Raw genomic sequence first — 22517 nt, 5'->3', positions numbered from 1 at the left:
TGGGCCTATCACTTATGCTAACATTCAAAGTCAATTAAAAAAATACAGTTCAGCCAGGCCCAGTTTAGGCCTATATTCCTGCAAAGGCCCAGGTGTCCATTAAGCTATCATCTGACCCTATAATCTCACCCTCAAGTTGGGAAGCAGCTAATTAATTATGGCAAGGTAGACTGACCCTATCTCCCATTAAGTGCCATCACCCTGTGACAAAAGGTTTATAGTAATAAAAACAATATACTTGCATTCATTAAATAATGACACCTTCTAGACACAATTTTCTAAAACAGGCCAAAGAAAAAGCATTTTTATCTAAAATTAAAATGATCCAAGACTTGCCTGAACTGAGCAGAAGATATTTTCTTTAACCAAGCCAAAGTAGATTGAGAACAAGAACAGATATCACAGATACTATAGTCAACATGCTAATTCTAAATTTAGAGTATTAACTGTCTGGGTATAATTTACAGAAACAAAATATCTACCATACATTAGTCTCATCATTCATGTCTCATTGTTTAAGAACAAAAACAATAGTGGATAATTTGCCTACTACATGAACAGTCGGACACCTGGGAGAATCAAGAAATATTCCTGAGGAAAGAGAGCAAGACTAAGCATGGAGCTGAGCAAGTAATATGACAGAGGAAATTTTGATTACACAATCAACATTTTGTTACCGCGATTAGGGGTTTGTTTATTTTTAATATCCTCACTGAATGATAGAAACAAAACATAATCAAAAACTCACCAAAAAATGCTGAGTAAAATCTTGGCACCGCTTAAGTCAATCACTAATTCCCAGATTCATAGCAGTACCTGAGGTAAAACACGGTTTACTCACCTTTGTAACTGTTGTTCTTCGAGATGTGTTGCTCATATCCATTCCAGTAGGTTGTACGGCCGCGCATGAGTTCGTCGGAGACTTTTACCTAGCAACTCCAGCGGGCCGGCAGTCGCCCCTAGAGTGGCACCGCCATGGCAGGTAATATATACCCTGCCGGCCCGCCCACTCCTCAGTTCCTTCTTGCCGCTACTCTGACATGGGGAGGCGGTGCGGGACTGTTTGGGTGTGGAATGGATATGAGCAACACATCTCGAAGAAACAGTTAAAAGGTGAGTAACCATGTTTTCTTCTAAGTGATTGCTCATATCCATTCCAGTAGGTGATTCCCAAGCCTTACCTAGGCGGTGGGGTCGGAGCGAGAGGTCACAGTGCGTAACACAGCAGAGCCGAAGGCTGCGTCATCCCTGGACTGCTGAGCCAGGGCGTAATGGCAAGCAAGGTGTGCACGGGGACCAGGTCGCTGCCCTGCAGATTTCCCTGGACGGTACTGGTGCAAGGAACGCCGTTGATGATGCTTGGGCTCTAGTAGAGGTGCGCAGTTACATGGCCCAAAGGGAGAGGGCCAGGTCGTTACATGCCCTTATACACAGGACGTCACCCATGAGGAGATCCTCTGCAGGAGACAGGCACCCTTAACTTGCTCAGCTATGGCGACAAAAAGCTGGGTGGATTTGCGGAACGGTTTGGTCCGTTCTATATAAAGGTGAGTGCCCTACGCACGACTAAGGAGTGTAACTGCTGCTCCCTGCGAGACGCATGAGGTTTCGGGAAGAATACGGGTAGGAATATGTCCTGGTTGACATGAAAGGCTGGACAACTTTGGGGAGAAAGGCGGGGTGGGCCTCAGTTGTACTTTGTCCCGATGGAACACCGTATACGGGGGCTCCACCACGAGGGGAGCAGCTCTGACACATGCCTAGCAGAAGTGATGGCCACCAGGAATGCTGTCTTCCAGGACAAGTAGAGAGGGAACACGTGGCCATCGGCTCAAACGGGGGGGACATACGGGACAACACCAGGTTGAGATCCAAGAGGGGGCTGGGTGGCGGACCTGGGGTAAAGACGCTCCAGACCTTTAAGGAATCTAGCCACCATCGGGTGTGAGAAGACAGAGCAGCCGTCGCTCCCGGGTGGAAGGTGGAGATAGCCACTAAGTAAACCAGAGAGAGGATACCGCCAGCCCTGCTGCTTGAGTGACAAAGGTAACGAGGACGATTGGATGGAAACATCGGTGGGGTGGAGCACCTCTCCGCGCACCAGCACGTAAAACGTTTCCATTTGGCTGCGTATGTGTCCTCGTAGACGGCTTCCTACTTCCCAGAAGCACCTGCCTCACTGGAAGAGCAATGCAACTCGGACCTAGTCAGCCACGCAGGAGCCACGCTGAGAGGTGCAGCGACTGAGGTCCGGGTGACAAAGCCGGCCGTGGTCTTGCGTGATCAGATCCAGGTAAAGAGGCAGGGGAACAGGGTCCGCTACTGACGGTCCAGCAGCAGAGGGAACCAATGCTGCGGGGCCAGCCGGAGCGATCAGAATCAAACGGGCCCTGTCCCTGCGCACCTTCAGAAGGACCTTGTGGATCAACGGGGACAGAGGGAACGCATAGAAGAGGTGCGTCACCCATGCAATCAGAAAGGCGTCTGCCACCGACCGGCTCGCGACCTTGGAAAGAGCAAAACATCGGGCACTTCCTGTTCCTGCGGGATGCAAAGAGGTCCATATGGGATGCCCCCCTTCGGAAGAGCGCAAGGGCACGTCGGGCGAAGGGACCACTCGTGGGAGCAAAAGAACCGGCTGAGATGATCCGCCAGGGTATTCCGAGCCCCGGGAGAAAGGAAGCGACTAGGTACAGAGTGGGCTATGCAAAAGTCCCACAACGTCAGGCCTCCCGACAAAGAAGAGGAGATCTCGTTCCGCCTGCTTGTTTACATAGTATACCGCCGTTGTGTTATCGATAAAAACCGAAACACAGCGACCCTGGATCTGCTGATGGACACGCTTGACAAGCAAGGCAGACTGCCTCATTCTTGCACGTTGATATGGAGGTGTAGTTCGGGAGAGAGACCAGCGACCCTGGGTCGCAGGGTACCTAGGTGAGCCCCTCCCAAGGTCCGATGCATCCGTCGTTAGGGACAGCGAGGGCTGGGGCGGATGGAACGGAAGCCCTGCACACACGACGGACTGATCCAGCCACCACTGGAGGGAGAGGAGGACGTCCTGGGGAATCGTGATTACTGTATCTAACGGATGCCTGGTCGGATGGAGCTGAGGGATGAGCCAGGACAGGGGGGCCAGAGGCGAGTCGAGCGTGAGCCGTAACGAATGTGCAGGCTGCATGTGGCCACGAGTATCAGGAAAGTGCGTATGGAGTTAGAGGTGCTGCCTGCAGCCTGTGGATGATGGCTGTCAGAGCCTGGAATCGCATGAGGGAAGAACGGCCCTGGCTATGGTGGAGTCTAGAACGGCACCATAAATTGTATCCTCTGAGTAGGGGATAGAGTGGACTTCTCGGCTTGAGCATTAGGCCTAGACTCGTGAAAAGGCGGCTGACCATGCGGACGTGCGCGAGGACTCGGTCCTCTGAGGGTCCCCAGATAAGCCAGTCGTCGAGGTAGGGGAACACATGCACACAACTGTGACGAAGAAAGGCGACGACTACGGCTATGCATTTGGTAAACACCTCTCGGGTCCGTCGAGAGGTCGAACGGGAGGACCGTGAATTGATAGTGCGGCCACCAACAACGAAGCGAAGGAACCTCCGATGGGGCGGGAAGATGGCTATATGGAAATATGCGTCCTGCATGTCGAGGGCGGCGTACCAGTCTCCGGGATCCAGGGATGGATAATGGTCCCCAAGGAAACCATGCGGAACTTCAACTTGACCAGGTATTTGTTGAGCTCTCGTAGGTCGTGGATGGGTCTGAGACCTCCTTGGCCTTGGGATCAGAAAGTAACGGGAGTAAAAACCCCCTGCCCTTCTCGTTCTCTGGAACCTCCTCTATGGCCCCTTTGTCGAGGAGCATGCACACCTCCTGGAGGAGGATTTGCTCGTGAGAGGGTCCCTGAAGAGGGACGAGGGAGGGGGCGGGAGGTGGGTACGAAGCAAACTGTAGGTGGTATCCAAGCCACAGCGTGTGGAGGACCCAGCGGTCCGAAGTAAGCTGGCACCACGCCAGGAGGAAGAACGAAAGACGGCTGGAGAAGGGAGGAGATGGATCCGTGGAAGGAACTGGTACAGCGCCCTCGGGTGCACCTTCAAAACGAGGGCTTCGGCCCGGGAGGAAGGCTTGGAGGGACCTTGCTTTGGCCCCCTGGTTACCCGACTGTCTGCGCCTGCTGTTCCTATTTCGCCGCCTGGCAAAGTGCTGCCTTTGCCTGGGTTGGGGGTAAGGCCTTGTCTGCTGCTGAGGCCTGAATGGTCTACGCTGGGTTACCGGCGTATGCATCCCTAGGGCACGCATAATGACCCTATTATCTTTGAGGCTTTGCAGCTGAGGGTCAGTCTTGTCTGAAAACAGGCCCTGGCCCTCAAACGGAAGGTCCTGGATGGTATATTGGAGTTCCAGAGGAAGGCCAGAGACCTGAAGCCAGAGATGCGACGCATAGTGACTCCGGAGGCCAGAGTTCTGGCGGCCGAGTCTGCAGCGTCCAAAGCCACCTGTAGGGAAGTGTGTGCGTCCTTTTTCCCCTCGTCAAGGAGAGCGGCGAACTCCTGACGAGCGTCTTGTGGGAGGAGCTCCTTAAACTTATCAGCCGCCGCCCAGGTGTTGTACGAGTAGCGGCTGAGCAGAGCTTGCTGTTGGCGACCCGCAGCTGCAGGGCTCCTGCGGAATAGACCTTGTGGCCAAGCAGGTCCATACGCCTCGCCTCCTTAGACTTGGGGCCGGAGCTTGTTGTCCGTGGCGTTCCCTCTCATTCACAAGATTGAATGACGAGGGAACACGGGGGCGGGTGGACATACAAGTACTCATAGCCCTTCGAGGGGACCATGTATTTACGCTCCACACCCGAGCGGCGGGGGAACGGAAGCCGGTGACTGCCAGATGGTGGTGGCATTGGCTTGGATAGTCCTTATGAAGGGCAGGGCGACACGAGTGGGCGCGTCCGCCGAGAGTATGCTCACGACCGGGTCCTCGATCTCAGAGACCTCCTCAGCCTGGATGTTCATATTTTGCGCTATGCGCCTGAGGAGATCCTGGTGTGCCCTGAGGTCCAGTGGGGGGGGACTGGTGGATTGTCGTTCCGCCACGCCTCATCTGGGGAGGACGACGAGGAGAGACCTGGCAGGAGTGGGTCTGGGGCGGCTCTGACTGGAGCACGCTTCTGACTCTTGCGGGAGCTCAGCATCCGGAGGATGGACGACCGCTCTTCCGTAGGGGATGGAGGGCGTGAAGTAGCCGCCTCCGGAGCCCTGTGCTCTGAGACAGACGATCGTGGGGGAATTTGCTGAGGCCTGGGCTTGATGATACGCCCATGGGGTCCAGAAGCCCCATTGCTGTGGACCATGCTCCTGCTGACCCTCGGAAAAGAGGGCGGCGGGTCTTTCAGCTTCTAGGTACACACTGTCCGCCCGCGAAGAGACAGAGCCTTGGCGAGAGGGCCATGGGGGGCCGAGGGGAGTGGTACAGGTCCCGCGCTGCAGACAGCGAAGACCTCTCGGTGCCAGAGATCGGTGCCGTGAGCCATACCGGTGCCGCGATCGAGACCGAGGATTCCGATGCCGACCAGCTGTGGCTGCCAGGGTGCCGGAGGTCGACGAGATCTGGACCGTCGATGGTGGAACGACTCCTCGAGCCCGGTGCCGGTAACAGTGGCTGGAGCCAGAACGGTGCGGGAGTATCGAGACCGGCGCGAAGACGACCTGCGCCACGAGTACGACCGGTGCTGTGCGTGGACAGCGGTCTGGGACTGCGAGCGGCGCCGTGAGCGAGACCTCCCTCGGGATCGAGATCGGTGCCGAGATCTTGACTGGTGCCGAGCCGGAGAGTCCAGGGATGGTGCTCGCATCGGTGTAGGCTTGCCCTTTGATTGTAGAACCGTACCGGCGGTGCCGGGGGTTGGGGCAGCACAGGCTCCGTTAAAGCAATGAGTCCTGGCCGATGAGAAGGTCTCGGGCGTGGACGGGACCATCAGCTACCAGATCTGGCAGGGAGCTGGGAGGGATCGGACTCGACGGACCCGGAGTCGATGAAGTCCTGGCACGGCCAACACGGCCGGCGTCAGCGCCGGGTGCTCCTTTCGAGGCTGTTTAGCCGGGTAGAGGACGTCGAGGGCTCTTCCGTGAGCCAGTGCCGGAGAAAGGTGTGCCGTGGCGTTTTGCGGTGCCGAGAATCGGATGGCCGGGCCGAAGCGGCAGCGGTGCAGAGAACGCAGGGTTAAGCGCCGCTTCCATCAGGAGCGCTTGAGGCGCTGGTCTCGCTCCTTCTTGGTCCTCGGTTTGAAGCCCTTGCAAATGCGGCACTTCTCGGATATGTGGATTCCCCCAGCACTTCAAGCAGGCGTCGTGGGGATCGCTGGTGGGCATCGGCTTTTTACAGGCTGAGCACAGTTTGAACCCCGGCGAACCAGGCATGAGCCCGGCGCCGGCGCAGGAGAGGGCTAGCGCCCCAAACCTGCTAACTATATACACTAGAACTATAAACTACAACTATACTATACTACATAAACTATAATTAAAAACTAAAACTAGAACTAGACAAAAAAAAAAGCCCTAGGTGCACTAAGAGTTGCAATCTACTTATAAAAGACGATCCTATCAACTTGGAAAAAAAGCAGACAACATTCCTACAAGGAAAGCTCCATCACTCCCAAGGAGGAAGTTTTATTTGCATGTCATATCTGACCAGAGAGATGTATACAGAATTCTGCTGGCTGCATATGTTATAAAGGAGATTGAATTTAAAAGGACCGAACCACCCATTTTCTCAACTCTCAGCTCAGCCACATAGACTAAGAGAGGGCTTTGCTATTATTATGAAGAAAAGCTAAAAAAAACAAGCAAACAAAACTGAAAATAGGAGCTGAAGCCTTCATTTTCTATTCAGCAAAACTGACAGTTCACTTTTGTCAGAAAATCATATACCAGTGGTCAGATTAGTTGACATGATCTAAGACACAACTCAAGGCAAGAGCTCTAATAAAGAAGAAATTGGAACAAGACTCACCTCTCTCTTTTGTTGTCATGTTCCATTTCTTTCTTTCCAGGCAGGGGAAAACATTGTTCTAGGTATTTAGCAAAACAGCATTCTTTTATGCAATCAATGTGCTCTTATTATTGTATTATGAGTCTGTTACAACTTCTTTATATTAAGGTTATGTAGTAAGAAACTGAAACAATATCTTTTGTAGAAACAGATCTTTAATTATTACTCAGGTACTTTCTCACTGACAAAACGTTGGACACTGATGGCCTTTTCTTTTTGAAAACATTGCTTAATGTTAAGTGAATCTGCAAAGTTTAAAATAGTATTTTTAATTTTCTTTTAAGATCATAGTGACTTTCTCTAACTGTCATATTAAAAAAAAAAAAGAAAGGCAACTACTAAAAAAGCACTTTATACGATCAAGAGCCATGATTTTTAAATTTAGGATATAGTCAGTATATTGTTTACTGTATTTTTAGAAGCCTACTCAGTCTACACACCAGAATTATATAACTTCAAGATTTCCTCACTTTTGGCACTTTAATTAGTATAAAGACAGCTTCACAGCTATAAACGATCATTTATATAAAATATCCATGTGTTATTTTTGGTTTCATCCATTTCACATAAAACTAAGCATAAGAGCACCAAACTCATAGGACAAATGAAAATAATATAGTTCTAGAACTGTGTAACACTAACATGGTTCAAATCAAATGATAATATTACTGTATTTTGCTAACTTTTTTGTGGGGGGAGGACAACAAATATTAATTGAGTTTTATTACTTACCATGGAGGTGATTTGATTATGACGAAGGTTAAGTTCTGTCAGTGAATCCAGTCCATTAAGGTTTTCAACATAGCTTAAAAGATTTCTGGCAAGATTTAACACTCTGAGTTCACCCAAATGATTGATATTTTCTATTTTAGCAATCTGTAATGAGAAGTATAATTAATAGCATGCATATTGTGCCTAGTTTGCTTAGACACCTGTTAGATATATATTTTAAAGCAATGGAGATACTAATATAATTCTACATTCGTTTTTATGTAATTTTTTAATAGTCTGACATTTATGTGTTTTAGGTTGCCATCTACTGGATTTCTAGCAGCCCACTGGAAATTACACATTATCATCCAGTTTACTAATGTTCTTTCTGGTCACAGAATGGTGCAGTCAAGTCAGTAGTCCTTATTCTTTATCATCAGAGATTCTGCGTATTTCCACTATATGGGCCAAATATGTGCTGCTTCTTAAATGTTCTGTCTGAGAGCCTTACTTCAAACCAGACTTGCAAATTCACTCACTTGCCTGAGGCAAGCATGGAGCTTCCTTGGGTTAGTGTGATCCAGGCCATTAATTTCTGCAGAATGTAAGCTTTAACTGAAAAAATAAGTCTAGAGCCCTTATGATTGTGAAGGGAACCTTAAAAATGGTGAACAGAATTCAAAGAAGCAGTAAAATGGTAGCGAGCAGCTGCTGCTATTATATTACTGGGCCTAACTGGGGAGCCACAATGACTGCCTCATTTGGTCTCAGATGGAATGTCTTTGGCCAGCTGAGGAGGGAATGGAAACTCCTGCCATTCACTGAGCTGAGTCCATTGCACCAGGCATATATGTGTTAGTGTAACTGTAGACATTGATTCGGGGAGCTAGGACCGTGCTTCCTTGACAATAAACTTTCACAAGTAAACCAAGTCTTGTGGTCTAATTGGGCAGTTCAATCGAGGTCTGCTGTGTCAGCTATCTGTGCAAATCTGGGACAGTGTACATTGGGAACAAACACACGCAACCAATGACTAACTACACCAGGCAGAGTTAAGGGTTCTTTTAATGTTAAATTGTTTAGTGTTGTATGTCTGAATTGAGAATACTGGTATGTCAGCTATTTCAGCAACTGTCCCAGGTTTTATTTCATGACAAAAAATTCTAAATGAAAATATGCACAAAGCCAACAGATGATACAACAAAACATCATTAATCAGATTAAACATTCCCTAAACCAATTTGATTATAGTAACGTGAGAAAAATAGTAACAGGCTTCTCCTCAGTGATGTATAATAGTTTAATATTAGTCTTCTCTGAAGAAACAAAAGATATTTTAGAAGCACAAGTAAAGATCAACTCTTAATATACTGGGGCACCAAAATAATAGCAAAATTGAGAGTGAACTTTCTTGTTTAAAATTGTGTATTGAGACAGATTTGTGAAACTGAAACCAACAGCATATGGTTAGCATAAGTACACAGCTTTCTGCAAATGGCAGTCTAGCTATAACTACAGCAAACTGCAATGCACAAGTTCTAAATGGTCCTAGCTTCTACTGGTACTGCAGAAATCTAAGTTTCATTAATAATTTATAGAGATGTTATTTATAACTTTTCCGAGTCAAAGGCCTGTATCAACAGTAATGGAATTCCTTCTCTCCTTCCTACTACACTTTTTTTTTACATAAAGATATACCTGCTTTTAGCCATTATTTTATTTTTACGTAATAAGTCATTGCCTTTTCATTCTAGGCCATTACAAGTATTCCCTTTAACAGATGTAAATGAAACAGATCTAACTTCCTGTAGACTATTTTCTACTGACTATAAACAAAAGTAACTGATAATCAGTTCCTCAAGCTCCCTTTTTGCATTAGGTTTTAAGTAAGAATGAGAAATGTTGATTTTAAATGTACAAAACAATACTACCCCAGATCTTCATGTTGTTTGTTCCTGAGAATTACTGGATGTTTGACTAGTGAGAAAATTTGAAACATTCAAAGAGTCAAGATAAAAATGCCTTAAAAAAGATTTTTATGCAGCACATAACTCATCAGTAATGGAATACCACAAAGATAGCATCAATTTATGACAGATATTTATTGTGTACATTCAAAAGAGGTCTCTGTTTGTTTAAAATAATGTTGCATATATTTTTTATATTTGTGTTGTTGAGCTTTCATTTAGGAAACCATAGCATAGAATTAGATAAAGGACTACACAAAGCAATTCCAACAATAATTTTATTTTTTAAAAGTAAATGATATGGTATAAAATCTATTCTATATGCAATAGGCCAAATTTTCCTGTCAGTTACACGTGGGCCAACTACTTCCATTTTGATGGGGCAGCCTGGGTGTAACTGAAGGAAAGAATTTAGCCCAATATGTCTATAGCTAAAATACCTTTGGAGAGATTTAATGAAATACTAAAGAGCACACCTATCAATTTAATGAAACCTTGTATGGCAAAGCAACAGCCTATCAGAACTAGTGTTCAGTCCCTCTCTTCACAGGGCTGCCCAGGCTTGGAAGCACATTGCTTAGAAATGAAACGTTGAACTGAAAGCAGTGCTACTGTAGTCCTGTGGGTCCAAGGATATTAGCGAGACAAGGTGGGTTAGGTAATATCTTTTATTGAACCAGCTTCTGATGGAGAGAGAGAGAGATGCTTTTGAGCTTACACAGAGCTTTTCTTCAGATCTGGGAGAAGTGCTCCCAGCAAAATGCTATGTGGAACAGACTGTTTAGCATAAGTAGTTAGCACATATTTTAAGGGGATCATTCAAGGTAGAGTGGCCTGTTAAAACCTCTGCAGTCATCGTACAAAAAGAGAGGGTTAGTGAGTTACAGATTGTTGTAATAAGCCATAGATCCAGTGTCTCTGTTTCGTCCTTGATTTTAGTATCTAGCGGGGTAATGAACAGAGAGACATAGGCCAGGTCTACACTGCGACTTTAAATCGGTTTAATGGCCGATATACCGATTTAACGCTGTAACCGTTCACATGACGTCGTCATTAATATCGATTTTACCGCCTCCTTAAATCGATTTCGGAACTCCTCCCAAACGAGAGGAGTAGCGCTAAATTCGATAGTGATAACTCGGATTAGGGTTCGTGTGGACGGAAATCGACGTTATTGGCCTCCGGGCGGCATCCCAGAGTGCAGCACTGACCGCTCTGGACAGCAATCTGAACTCGGATGCAGCGTGCAGGTAAACAGGAAAAGCCCCGCGAACTTTTGAATTACATTTCCTGCTTGCCCAGCGTGGAGCTCTGATCAGCACGGCTGGCGATGCAGTCTGAAATCGAAAAAGAGCTCCAGCATAGACCGTACGGGAGATACTAGGTCTGATCGCTGTATGGGGAGACAAATCTGTTGTATCCAGCTCCGTTACAGAACACGAAATGCCAAAGCGTTTGAATAAAAAACTCCAGGATACACAGCGCTGCGTGACAAGCGTAACGGGAAGCCAGAGACTCAAATGGACGCTCATGAAGGGAGGGAGGGGGTACTGAGGACTCCAGCTATCCCACAGTCCACAGCAGTCTCTGAAAATTATTTGCATTCTTGGCTGAGCTCCCAATGTCTGTAGGTTCAAACACAGTGTCTGGCGTGGTTCAGGGAACAGCTCCTCAGTTTATTTCCCCCCACCACCACGTGAAAAAAAAAAAGGAAAGATTGCTGTGCTATGGCGTTTGCTCAATGCACTCCGCGAAAAAGGCGCCAAAGGGTTGTCTGCTGCCTTCACAAAGGGAGGGGTGAGGCTGTACCCAGCACCACCCGGGGCAATGTTTTCTGCCCCATCAGGCACTGTGCTCTCAACACGGAAGTGGGAACTATGGGATAGCTGAGGAACAGCTACCCACAGTGCACCGCTCCTTAAATCGATGGTAGCCTTGGACCAGGGACGCAAGCAATCGATTTTGTGATTGCACTGTGGACGCGCAAACCCGATTTTATAACATCGGTTTTGTAATATCGGTTTAAACTACTTCGAATTAATCGTGCAGTGTAGACGTAGCCATACTGAAGCAGTAAACAGATTCATTAAGCAGGAAGGGAAATAAAGGAAGCTCAAACAGGTGACAAAAAAGCCAGCAAAGAACATCATTCCACACAAACTCTTTGTCTCCTAGTGCCCAACTGGAAATTTTTTTTCAGGAAAGGAACTGAAATTACAAAAGGATAGGACTAATATCCCAAGGCACCCCTTTCTCTCTCCTCACCTATCGCATTCATGGCACTTGAAGCAACAAAGGAAGCATTTGTTGGACTCTGGGGGAAGGGGTCCTGACCTAGGCCAGGTCTACACTACGAGATTAAATCGATTTTAGATACGCAATTTCAGCTACGAGAATAGCATAGCTGAAATCGAATATTAAAATCGATTTACTCACCCGTCTTCACCGCGCGGGATTGATCCGCGCGGCTCGCTGTGTCGAATCCGGAAGTCCGGTCGTCTAGCTGGAGTTCCGGAATCGATCTAAGCATGCTCTGGGATCGAGATATCGCATCCAGACCAGACGCGATATTTCGATCCCCGAGCAATCGATTTTAACGCGCCGATCCGGCGCGTAGTCTATGCGTGGCCCTAGACTGCTGAAAACACGTGGTGAGAAACTCTGCTTGAATCTGATATAGTTTGTTAAGTCAGGCATTAGTAGATGTCTTATCTTTTTCTTGTAACCATTTCCAACTTTTATGCCTACTACTGGTACTCACTTAAAAACTCTCTGTAGTTAATAAACTGATTTTACCTATACCAGTGTGTTTTAAATTGAAGTATTTGAAAAACTATTTGAGATAATACGCTGGCATATTGTTCCCTTTAAGGGCTTAAAATATTTTGTACTGGGCATTACAGGACATACATTTTTGGTGGAAAATCTGAGACTGGGGAGGGGTGTTGGGGGGTCACTCTGCAATTTAACCAAGGCTGGTCAGATCCACAGTGTAACCCAAGTGTGGCTGGCAGGCTGCAGTTACACACAGACACTCCGGGTGTGGCTTGCATGCTAGAAGGCTGTTTGTGAGATGCTCAGGTGGGAGCCATTTCAGTAAGGCATTGTAAGGCACTCAAGGTTGCAGGCCAGGATGACATAACTGCTCATTAGTCTGGATTGTAACCTGGTATGTCACAACCCCCATGAAGCTGCTTCAGTGGTAGTGCAACAGCAGGAAATCCTAAGCACGAGCTTTCACTGTCACATGTCCCTGAAAAGGTGAACTGTAAAACAAGAGCACCCACGAGGTTGGAGCTCTGGCAAAGGTGGTGCTTAAGCTACTGGGGAGTTGATGGGTGGCGGGGAGTCAGCACCAGCCCTGAGCATCCAGGGGTGGCTCCAGGCCCCAGCACGCCAAGCGCGTGCTTGGGGCAGCAAGCCACGGGGAGCGCTCTGCCGGCGCCGCAAGGGTGGCAGGCAGGCTGCCTTCGGTGGCTTGCCTGCCATGCTTGGGGCAGCAAAATGCCTAGAGCTGCCCCTGTGGGCATCTAGGGCAGTTGGGCTGCATGGTCCCATTTCCATGAAAAGGTATCACAGAACGTGTACCCAGGAAGTGTGCCAGAGAGGCCAAAGAAAGAGGGACTGCTGGAGCCTATTCAGACCAAGAGATGCTTAAGAGCACATGGGTCTAATATGCTGGGACCCAAATGCAGCAAACTGATGAGTGTCCAGCTGGGGGACCTCTACCAGGGCCATATGTGACACTCAAGTTTACTGAAACTTCTGTAAGAAGAGCAGCAGCAATTTCTCTCATTCAGACACTAGGAATGGGATTAGCCTTTCTTTTGGGTCATTACAACATTTACAAAGGGATGAGAACTAACAACCCTTTCCCCATAGATCATAAATACCTTCATCTTCCCTTGAGTTCAAACACATTTGAACATCAAGCCATTATTCTCCTTCTGTCTCTGTTTCCAATCTTTAGAAAGCTACACTACACAAATCCTTTCTTCTGTCAACTTTAAGTGATAAGTACTATTGTTGTTAGCAGAATTCTGGCAAACAAGATTCCCTAGTAAATAATATTCTCAGGACAAGAGTGTTTAGCAATCAGGTTCACCCTGAACATGATTCTTTGTTATGGATACTGAGCCAAGTCTTCGGAGTGAGAGAAAGGATAACTTTAAAGGGGCCATTTGTGGCTTGATCAAAGTTTTTCTGTGAGCATAAGAGAGACTTCAACCTTCCTCAACACTTACAAGCTTTCTGTTTATTAACAAAAACAGTGAACAACAACTAGTTTTTTATAAAGTGTGTTTCTCTGCCAGACAAGTTTTCACCTGACAATACATTGTTCAATGTCCTGGTGAGGTGAATATGCCTCAGGAATTACTAGCAATTTAAAATGCGCACAGACACAAAGAGATAGGCAACAAAGTGAAAAGTTCTGCTTTGTGTTCCAACTTTACTTCAACAAAGTCACTCTAGTGGAAGGTAACTGTGGTTAATGATATTAAGAAAGGAATTACTATTGGACTATAATTAAAATTGCTCACCTGGGGTCTAATTCTGCATTCCTCACTGACTTAAAATCAATGGGACTCCTCACAAATTAAGGTACTAATCAACATGAGTAAGGGTGGCAGGATCAATGCCATAATAGTCATGTAGCTGTTTTGACAAATATATTAGTTATTATATTATAAATGTTTGATATTGTTGATGTGTCCAATTTGTTTGGGTTCTCTATAGCTCCATTGGATGACAAAGTGGCTCTTTGTTAAAGGTGTGGTTACAGAGGCTATGCCAACAAACGGAATTTTGTCGCATCATTAAAGAGACAACTTGCCAAGGTTATCAGTCATTGCAACAAAGCAAAAACAATTACTTTATCTAGTCCTACTGGAAAGATTGCATATTCAAAACCCAAATTTAATTTTGGACCATAAAGCAATACTTGACTTTGGACCCTTCTGTTTTGTTATTTTAGTTGCCGTGTTCAGAAGTTCTGGATTACTTTCTTTTAATGTTCTGACATTTAATTCTGTGGTTGAAAGGGGATTATTATGGCATGTTTGGTTTGGAAATAGTACATTTTCAATACTAATATAAAAATCAAAGGCTACCTTAAAGAAAGATCCCAAGAATCTCAAGATGGAACAAAAAGATATAGTCTTAGTTCCTTAATAAAAACAAAAAAAACCCCAAAGGCAAGATAGCAATAGAATAAGAACTAGAAAAATTACACTTTTTCATGTTATAGCAGATCTGCCTATTTTCTTACATAATGGTTTATATAATCATAAACATTTTTAAAAGTATCCATTAATCTTTAAGCAAAACTCCCTCTTCTTCTGTGTGCATTTGTACAAAATTAAAGGAATATGGATAACACAGTATTTTTAAACATATAGCTTCCTTGTGAAATTGACAAATACATTTACAAAAGTTACTGTGACTTAATATCAGACCTCACCTATCCCCAAGAGATGTAGGTAGAGAGACGTAATTCATTAATGTAATATAGTTTTACACTTTGCATACTGTCTATTCAATGAGAAACATACTGCCCTTGCAAAACAGCAGCAAGCTAAATATACCGTTTGACAGTCCCAATCATGTAATAGCCTCATATTGACATTGTTAGCCCTTCTCAACTAGATAAGTAACACTCATTAACCTCTTCAACATGGATTTCTCCAGTATTCCAACTCCTGGTACAAGATATTCCCATAGCTACATAGACTTCATGTACCAGCAGCTGGATCGGGCACCATGTGCACAACTCTTAAGTCCCAGTAAATTTAAACGGAATTTCACAAATATATTTGAAGTAAGAATCTGATTAGATTAACATTTAAAAGAGTTGTATATTATTTGTTGATTTTTTAAAAATATACTTTCATTAATAATTTTCCGAATTTCCATTTTTGCTTATAACCACCTCTGCCTGCACAATTCTTTGTATCAAAGATTAGGCTACAGATCTATATCAAAAGTTTAAAGAAAGTGTACATTTATCTGCAACCACAAAACAGTGTGTGCATTTGCATGACTAACTTGCATGTGCATTTACTGCAAGTGTATAACAGTACATACAAGTAATGACATGGATGCATAACTGGTCGTTCTCAAACACACAATCCCCTAAAAATTTAGGCCCTCTCTAAAAGTAGACACTGACTATGTTTTTATATTGCCCCATCACAGTATATTTGAGCACATACTATTACTCCTAAAAGTTCAATAAAAAGCTAATCCAAAGAAACAATTATGTTTTCACATATGTAAATTGTTCATTAATGCTTTTATGTAGGTATTTCCAATCCCTACTCTCTACAAAGTGCATCAGTAATTCAATAAGGAGCAACATCAGTACAGAGCCTTGTCAGATCAAGAATCCAGAGTATTCACGCACACATTGATTTTACAGATTCAGGATAATCACAGATTATTTTAACAGCACAGCTATTTAAACATTATGTATTACACATTTTACATTTTCCAAAAGATTACTGTATCTGACTTACATATCCTTACACACTTTTCCACTGGATACATCAGAAAAATTACTGAGAACCTTACCGTCCGCTTCCTCTCTCTCAAACATACCTATTATAATAATACTTTGCTCTTAGATAGCCTCTTCATTAGAGTAAATAGAAGCAATATACAAAGATGACTACATATCCCTATTTTAGAGATAGGGAAACTGATTTGCCCAAGTCATATTGGATATTCTTGGCAAGCCTGTGAACATATCCTGGATTTCCCAAAGCTTAAGCCACTGCACTAATCACAGACAATACTGCCTCCCTGTATTACTCACTGTACAGATTTTGAATTATTGTACTTTATGGTGACCAGACAGCAACTGTGAAAAAACAGGACAGAGGATGGGGGACAATAGATGTCTATATAAGAAAGTCCCAAAAAATGGGACTGTCCCTTTAAAAACAGGACATCAGGTCACCCTTGTCATTTGTAAGGTGAGATACAGCAGATGCAATATTTCATTGGTTACTGTAACCATTTTAATTCTTCTACCATAAAAATGATTGCATATTATTTTACCTACATCACAGCTATTTTGCATTAGATGAGTATATTGTAGCTCTAACTGAAATGATCCTGTTATTTTCAGTTGTATGCATATTTAGTAAGTTTATTTTTTACTTTTCATAAACTTCTGCAAATATAAGAAATTAAAGACCAAGATCCAAAATAAACATCATGCTTCCTTTGATTAATTTATAAATCTCTGTGAATTCCCTAATAAAAGCAGCAGTAAAGCTATTAAATCCTCCTTCATAAAAGCAATACTACAGGAAACCATACTGGAGACGCAACATGTCTAAATCAGTGTTATTTGCAAATGGTTTAACATAACAGATGTACTTACTGTACAGTACCTGATTTCCATGAAGATCCAAAACATCAAGATTTTTCAGGTTCTCCAGATTTGAGATTTTCTTTATTCTGAAACATTTAAAATGTTGACAAAAATTGTTTTTCATTTTAGATTAAAGTATTTTCACATTTCTTCTACAAAAACATTTAGCTCATCATCTATTCCTATCAAGTACAAGAAATAAGAGGATAACTGTCAACCAACTGAAATGAATGAACTTCTGTATATAGCCCATACCCATTCAAGACATTTTAGGAACCCAATGATACAGGTGTTGAGTAAAGGCTAAAGTCATAATACCAAGATGCTACTGCCCCTGGGGAAAGACAAAAACACAGCATCTTTCTCTATAAAAAATAATGTAACATCTGTTGTGATTAATTGAGGAATACTGTTTTAGGAAGTTTGAAACGAAACTGCCAAAATGTCCCCACCAGACCCAATTTACTTCTTAGGAATTATAAAATGAATTTAACAATTATTTTGGGAAACACTACTCAATTAGTAAATCAAGATAATTATAACAAAAGAGGGTCACTAAGTGCCACTATTACAGTTTTCTGATATACTTTCTCCCCCAAGTATGGCCTGTAATTATGTAATCATGTATTAACTTTTTGGTGTCTGTCAAGCATTCAGTATGGGAATACATATGCAGGACAGGTCTGATTTTCACTCAGCAGGATGCTTTCTTGCCAACAAGCTAAAATAATACTTAGGACTTACTTAGGACTCTTGAGTAGAGTACACACTTATACATACATACATATACATATATGTATGTGTGTATACACACACATACACACATCCCCTAAAGTGATTATATATGTAGATAAAGCTCTACCCACAAAGCAGAATTACATTTTCCCAGAAAATTATTTTTTGAGTTTTAATTTTAAATAAATATATCACAATTTATGTCAACTAGAGTGAAAACAGTCAATTCTTTAACCAATGTATAAAATTTCTAAGCTCTCATGAGACTCTTCACTTTAGGTGATGCAGAGTGGTGTCCAGCTGTCCAGGGCTGGAATGAGGAACAGCAAGAGGAGGATTTAAAAGCATTTAGGAGTATGGGTTTTTTAACCCCAAACCCGAGACTGCTTTCTTGAGGCCACTTCCTTTTCTTCAGTGACTATTCCTCTATTCTAGGAGTACTGTTCTTGGAACAGTACTGCTAACCTACCTATAAAACCTTAAAGGGACAGTACACTTTTTTACTGTAATTATAACAACAATTACATCTGTTGAAGTTCTGTGAGATTGTTACATTTACCCTTAATTCTGCAATTCTAAAATAATATCTGAATCTGTTGCATCAAAGATAAAGTTTACCCAAATGACCCACTTCGTTGTGAAACAGCCTTTTCACATACATTAAAGGCCTTAGGAAATGGATCTTCCATCATTATAGCAGGTCTGCATTTACCAGTATATCAAAAGAATCTGGTGCACCAAAAATTATCATCCAACTTCTTTTACAACACTTTGAAAGTGAACAGCTTGCATCCATATCCATTTCACTGTGGCTGATACGAGAACAAAGGTTAACTTGCTGACTTACCCTTTCCTTTCTCCCCTTGGTTTACATTCTACACATCCTAATTTTCACATCTTCCATCTATAGCCATACTAGGCACTTTTATTTTAATCCACTCTTCCTTTATTTTCCATGGTCTCTTGTTCTGCAAGATTAAGTGCTTCCTTCTCCTTTTGTAATTGCTATGTTACAATCTCCAGCTTCATGCCTCAACTCACCCATTACAAATTTAGTACTTGACAGAAAACGCTAGTTCCATGAACTTTACTCCCCAAGCCAAAACTATTTAAAAAAATTAGACATTAACAGTAGGGTATTTTGCCTGCTTTGAACAAATATATTCTTTCATTTACCGTTAAAAACATATTCAATTCACCAACCCTCAAACTTGCCACTAAGGAACCTGTTGCTTAGACTATTCTAGAAAGTAATGAGATCTAAAGCAACAGTTCAAAATCCTCATCCTAATTCAGCCTTAAAACATTAAATAAATGTACTGACTACTGTATTACAGAAACAGCCTGAAACTGCAGTTTTAGCAAATGCCATATTACAGAGACAGACTTCTTAATTTTAGAATAATAATTTTAAATCTAAGATGCATTTATACCAGTTTTAGTCTGTGTTACAGCTCAGGCTAATTAAAGAAAATATATAGGACAAATTATGTCTGTAGATTTCAGTATAAAAAATATGAAATATACTATTAAACTGTAACTAATGCTGGCCTGTGGGTCTAGCTTCAATGCAGCACACTGCCACTTTGGGGGAACGCGATAAAAGTCAGGGACCTAAGCTCTTGACTCTTTCTGGCTGCCAACACTAATACAGATCCAGAGTGCTCAGCTTCTGAGGAGCGGGGGAAACTGGAAATGAAACACTTTCTCCATAGAAAACCCCACTGGCTGAAGCAGAACACTACTGGCAAAGAGCTGATCCTGTCCCTTCTCAAGGAAACCAGTAGTGATGCAGGCTTTTAAGAGTTTGTAGGAAGGGAGATTCTAGTCAGAAAAGCACTAAGAATATTAAACTGAGTATCACTGGACTTCTTGTATGTAATACAAGATGTCAAAGGAAAAGCAAAGGGAGAGGATTTCTGTGGCTGGCAACATCGCTTCTCAAGCACATTTCACTCCTTGTCAAGACCTAACTCAGAGCCCTGAGGAGTTCTACTATTTTACGGCTTTTTTGTTGTTGTTGTTGTTCTGTTCCATTTGCTGAGATTCCAGCCTCAAGTCACTATAGATCATTATATAGCCAACAGCATCATCTACTGGCAGACTATATTAAACATCCCATGTACTATTTTTCAAAAACAAATTAGAAAAACCAGAACAAGGTGAAAAAAGGGTTCTTCCTAGCCATTTTACTCTGATGTTATTACTATTTGGAAACTTTGACCTTTCATAGCACTCTTAAAAAATTGTTGTTTTATGTAGTACTAGGCATCATGCTTAAAATTCATAAGTAAAATATTTGATGCTACAGTGCAAAAAGCTAAGGCCCCCAAATAAATAGGAATAATACAATCCATTCTAACAACTCTATAGTGTTTGGGGTTTTTTTACATTAGAAAATACTTCCTTGGTAATCAGGTGGATAAATCACCTAAAATTTGCTTAATGATTCTTCCAATGCAAATGATAAAGTGCAGTCTTTTGCGGGAGATGTTCGATATGAATGACTTGAACACCGAATCCCATCATAACAGCCTTTAGTGACACAACTACGCCTACTGATTAGATAGGAGTACTCATATGAGTAAAGGTTTCAGGATTTGGTCTACATTTTTGTAAATTTATGCTACTTATTAGTTGTATTTCCTACCATCACAGCAGAATCCACGTGGGACAATCCACTATCCAGTCTATTTACTGTCTTCCCATCTAACAATGAACTACTTGTAGGAAATATTTAAACTGGCTGGAAGGGACCATTTAACAGCCTACTTTGTGTCCAGAAAGACAGCGACCTTCATTTGTAGCAGTGAAATATGCAAAATATTAAAATTACTTAGATTAGAGACAATCTTCAATGTCAAGATTACATGGGCTCATGTGTACATTTAAAATAGGAAACTTGTGGAAATATTGATAAAAGTTTCATGTAAAAAAGTACAGCAGGAAAAGATGGCTGTAAGAATTGGAGCATATATATCTTCTGTAATGTCTTCGACATTTACTATTCTAAGATGATGAATTGATATGCAGTTAAAAAAAAAAAAGGAAAGTTTGATGACTAGAGATAGATGGTATGAGATTAGAAGTGACTAAATTTACTTGTGACTACCACCTTGCTGCAGTGAAGTCTGAGGCAGACATTAGCTTGTTCTGTAGATTAGATTCTGGCAATAACTAGAGAAAAACTTTCTTCAGCCCTCAGTGAAAAATTAATATTGGCCTTTTTAAAGAATTCAGGTACACAATGAAAAGGTCCAAATGAGACCTTTTTTCCCAGAAGAGTGAAAGGGAAGGACTGAAAAAGTGTAGTGTGCTTGCTGGTAACAAATCTATTATGACAACATCACATACTGTTTTTGGCACTACACTGATTTTGGCAAGATCGGCTTTAACTGTTTAAAATAAAAAGCCTAACAAAATTAAGACTAAACTATTCCTACAAAGGCTAAATACAAATGAAAACACTGAACAATACTAAAGCAAATGTAAAGTGGTTCAGAACTCCAACAGCTGGAAAAAATGGAACAGAACTTGATGGAGCAATGTGCACCCAGTGGGTATTTAGAAAGGAAATGGCCAAAACTGGCTTTCTGCAAGTGCCTTTTCAACATCTGTTAAGAGCGGACATCTGGAGAAGACAGCAAGAATGGAAAGTTCATTATACAAAAATAGAATAGGTTTGATTTTATAGAACCTTCTTCGGTTATATCTTTTGCAGAAAGAAATGAAAGTTGGGATGGTTCAGATATGGTCCTGTTTTAGCTGAGGAGGGATACAGAAACATAGTTCGGGTTTTGGCCCCTCTTAATATTAAAAGAAAACAATAAATAGAGCAGTCTTTGATAAACATTGGTGTAAATACGGGAAAAGTGGACCACTTATGTACTCACTGGGACTGTTAGTGTTTCCTCAAGCTTTCTGACTAGAAGTATCCTCTTGTTTAAGAAAAGAAAAAAAAAAAAAGGTTGAGTTTTCCTGGGACCCTGCAGTTGAGAAAACCCTACTGAGAAAATATATTCCAGAAAAGAAGGAAAGCAATCTCTCCTCTTGGCATGACAGCCTTATTTTGGGAAAAAACAAAATGCTCTCAACCTCATTTCGGCTGACTGAAGTGTGGGATATAATTATTATGGAAAGACTGACTGATATTACATGCAATTAATACATGATTATTAAACAGAAGGGTCCCATTCTTGAATTAATGTGAACAAATGGAGGACTCAGTCTCTAAGACTCAATCTTTTGACTTTTAAAAAATAACTATTTTTCTTACTAAAAATGGGAAAAAAAAGTCTTATTATTTTTAGCCAATACGCAAGTGTTATTATGTTCCCCCAAAATATATAAAAGTTAATCTGTAGACAGCTTTCCCAATTTTTGGTTATTTAAAACTATTTGGGACAGGCTTCTAATTTTTGTTTAGGTTAAGTTTTAGTTTTGTATTGTGCGTACCTGGATGTCAATACAATTTTTTTCTGTTTTAATGTAATATTCTTAGAAAAGCACTGTACTTTGGACAGACTGTTTCAACACATTTGATATCCTCATTGTGTGTATTATTACCACTGTTGCAAAGTTAAAAAAGTTTTTGAGAAAAAAATATAGAACCTGATGCCTAAACATAATAGGCCAGATTTACTGTTTATGGCCTAGTTCCATCATCTTTGTTGAGCTAT

At 42.6% G+C, this 22517-nt stretch overlaps 1 protein-coding gene across 1 annotated transcript in view; it reads right to left on the bottom strand.

The window, feature by feature from the left end:
- LRRC49 (leucine rich repeat containing 49) overlaps window positions 1-22517 on the bottom strand; it is a 149634-nt gene that overhangs the window by 109473 nt on the left and 17644 nt on the right. Inside the window, 2 exon segments of the mRNA XM_032779850.1 lie at window positions 7780-7923; window positions 17123-17189. Of these exon segments, the coding sequence (XP_032635741.1) occupies window positions 7780-7923; window positions 17123-17189 (211 nt within the window).

The sequence above is a fragment of the Chelonoidis abingdonii genome, chromosome 9 (assembly GCF_003597395.2).
Source record: "Chelonoidis abingdonii isolate Lonesome George chromosome 9, CheloAbing_2.0, whole genome shotgun sequence".
NCBI lineage: Eukaryota > Metazoa > Chordata > Testudines > Testudinidae > Chelonoidis > Chelonoidis abingdonii.
This window is presented reverse-complemented; position numbering and strand designations above follow the sequence as displayed.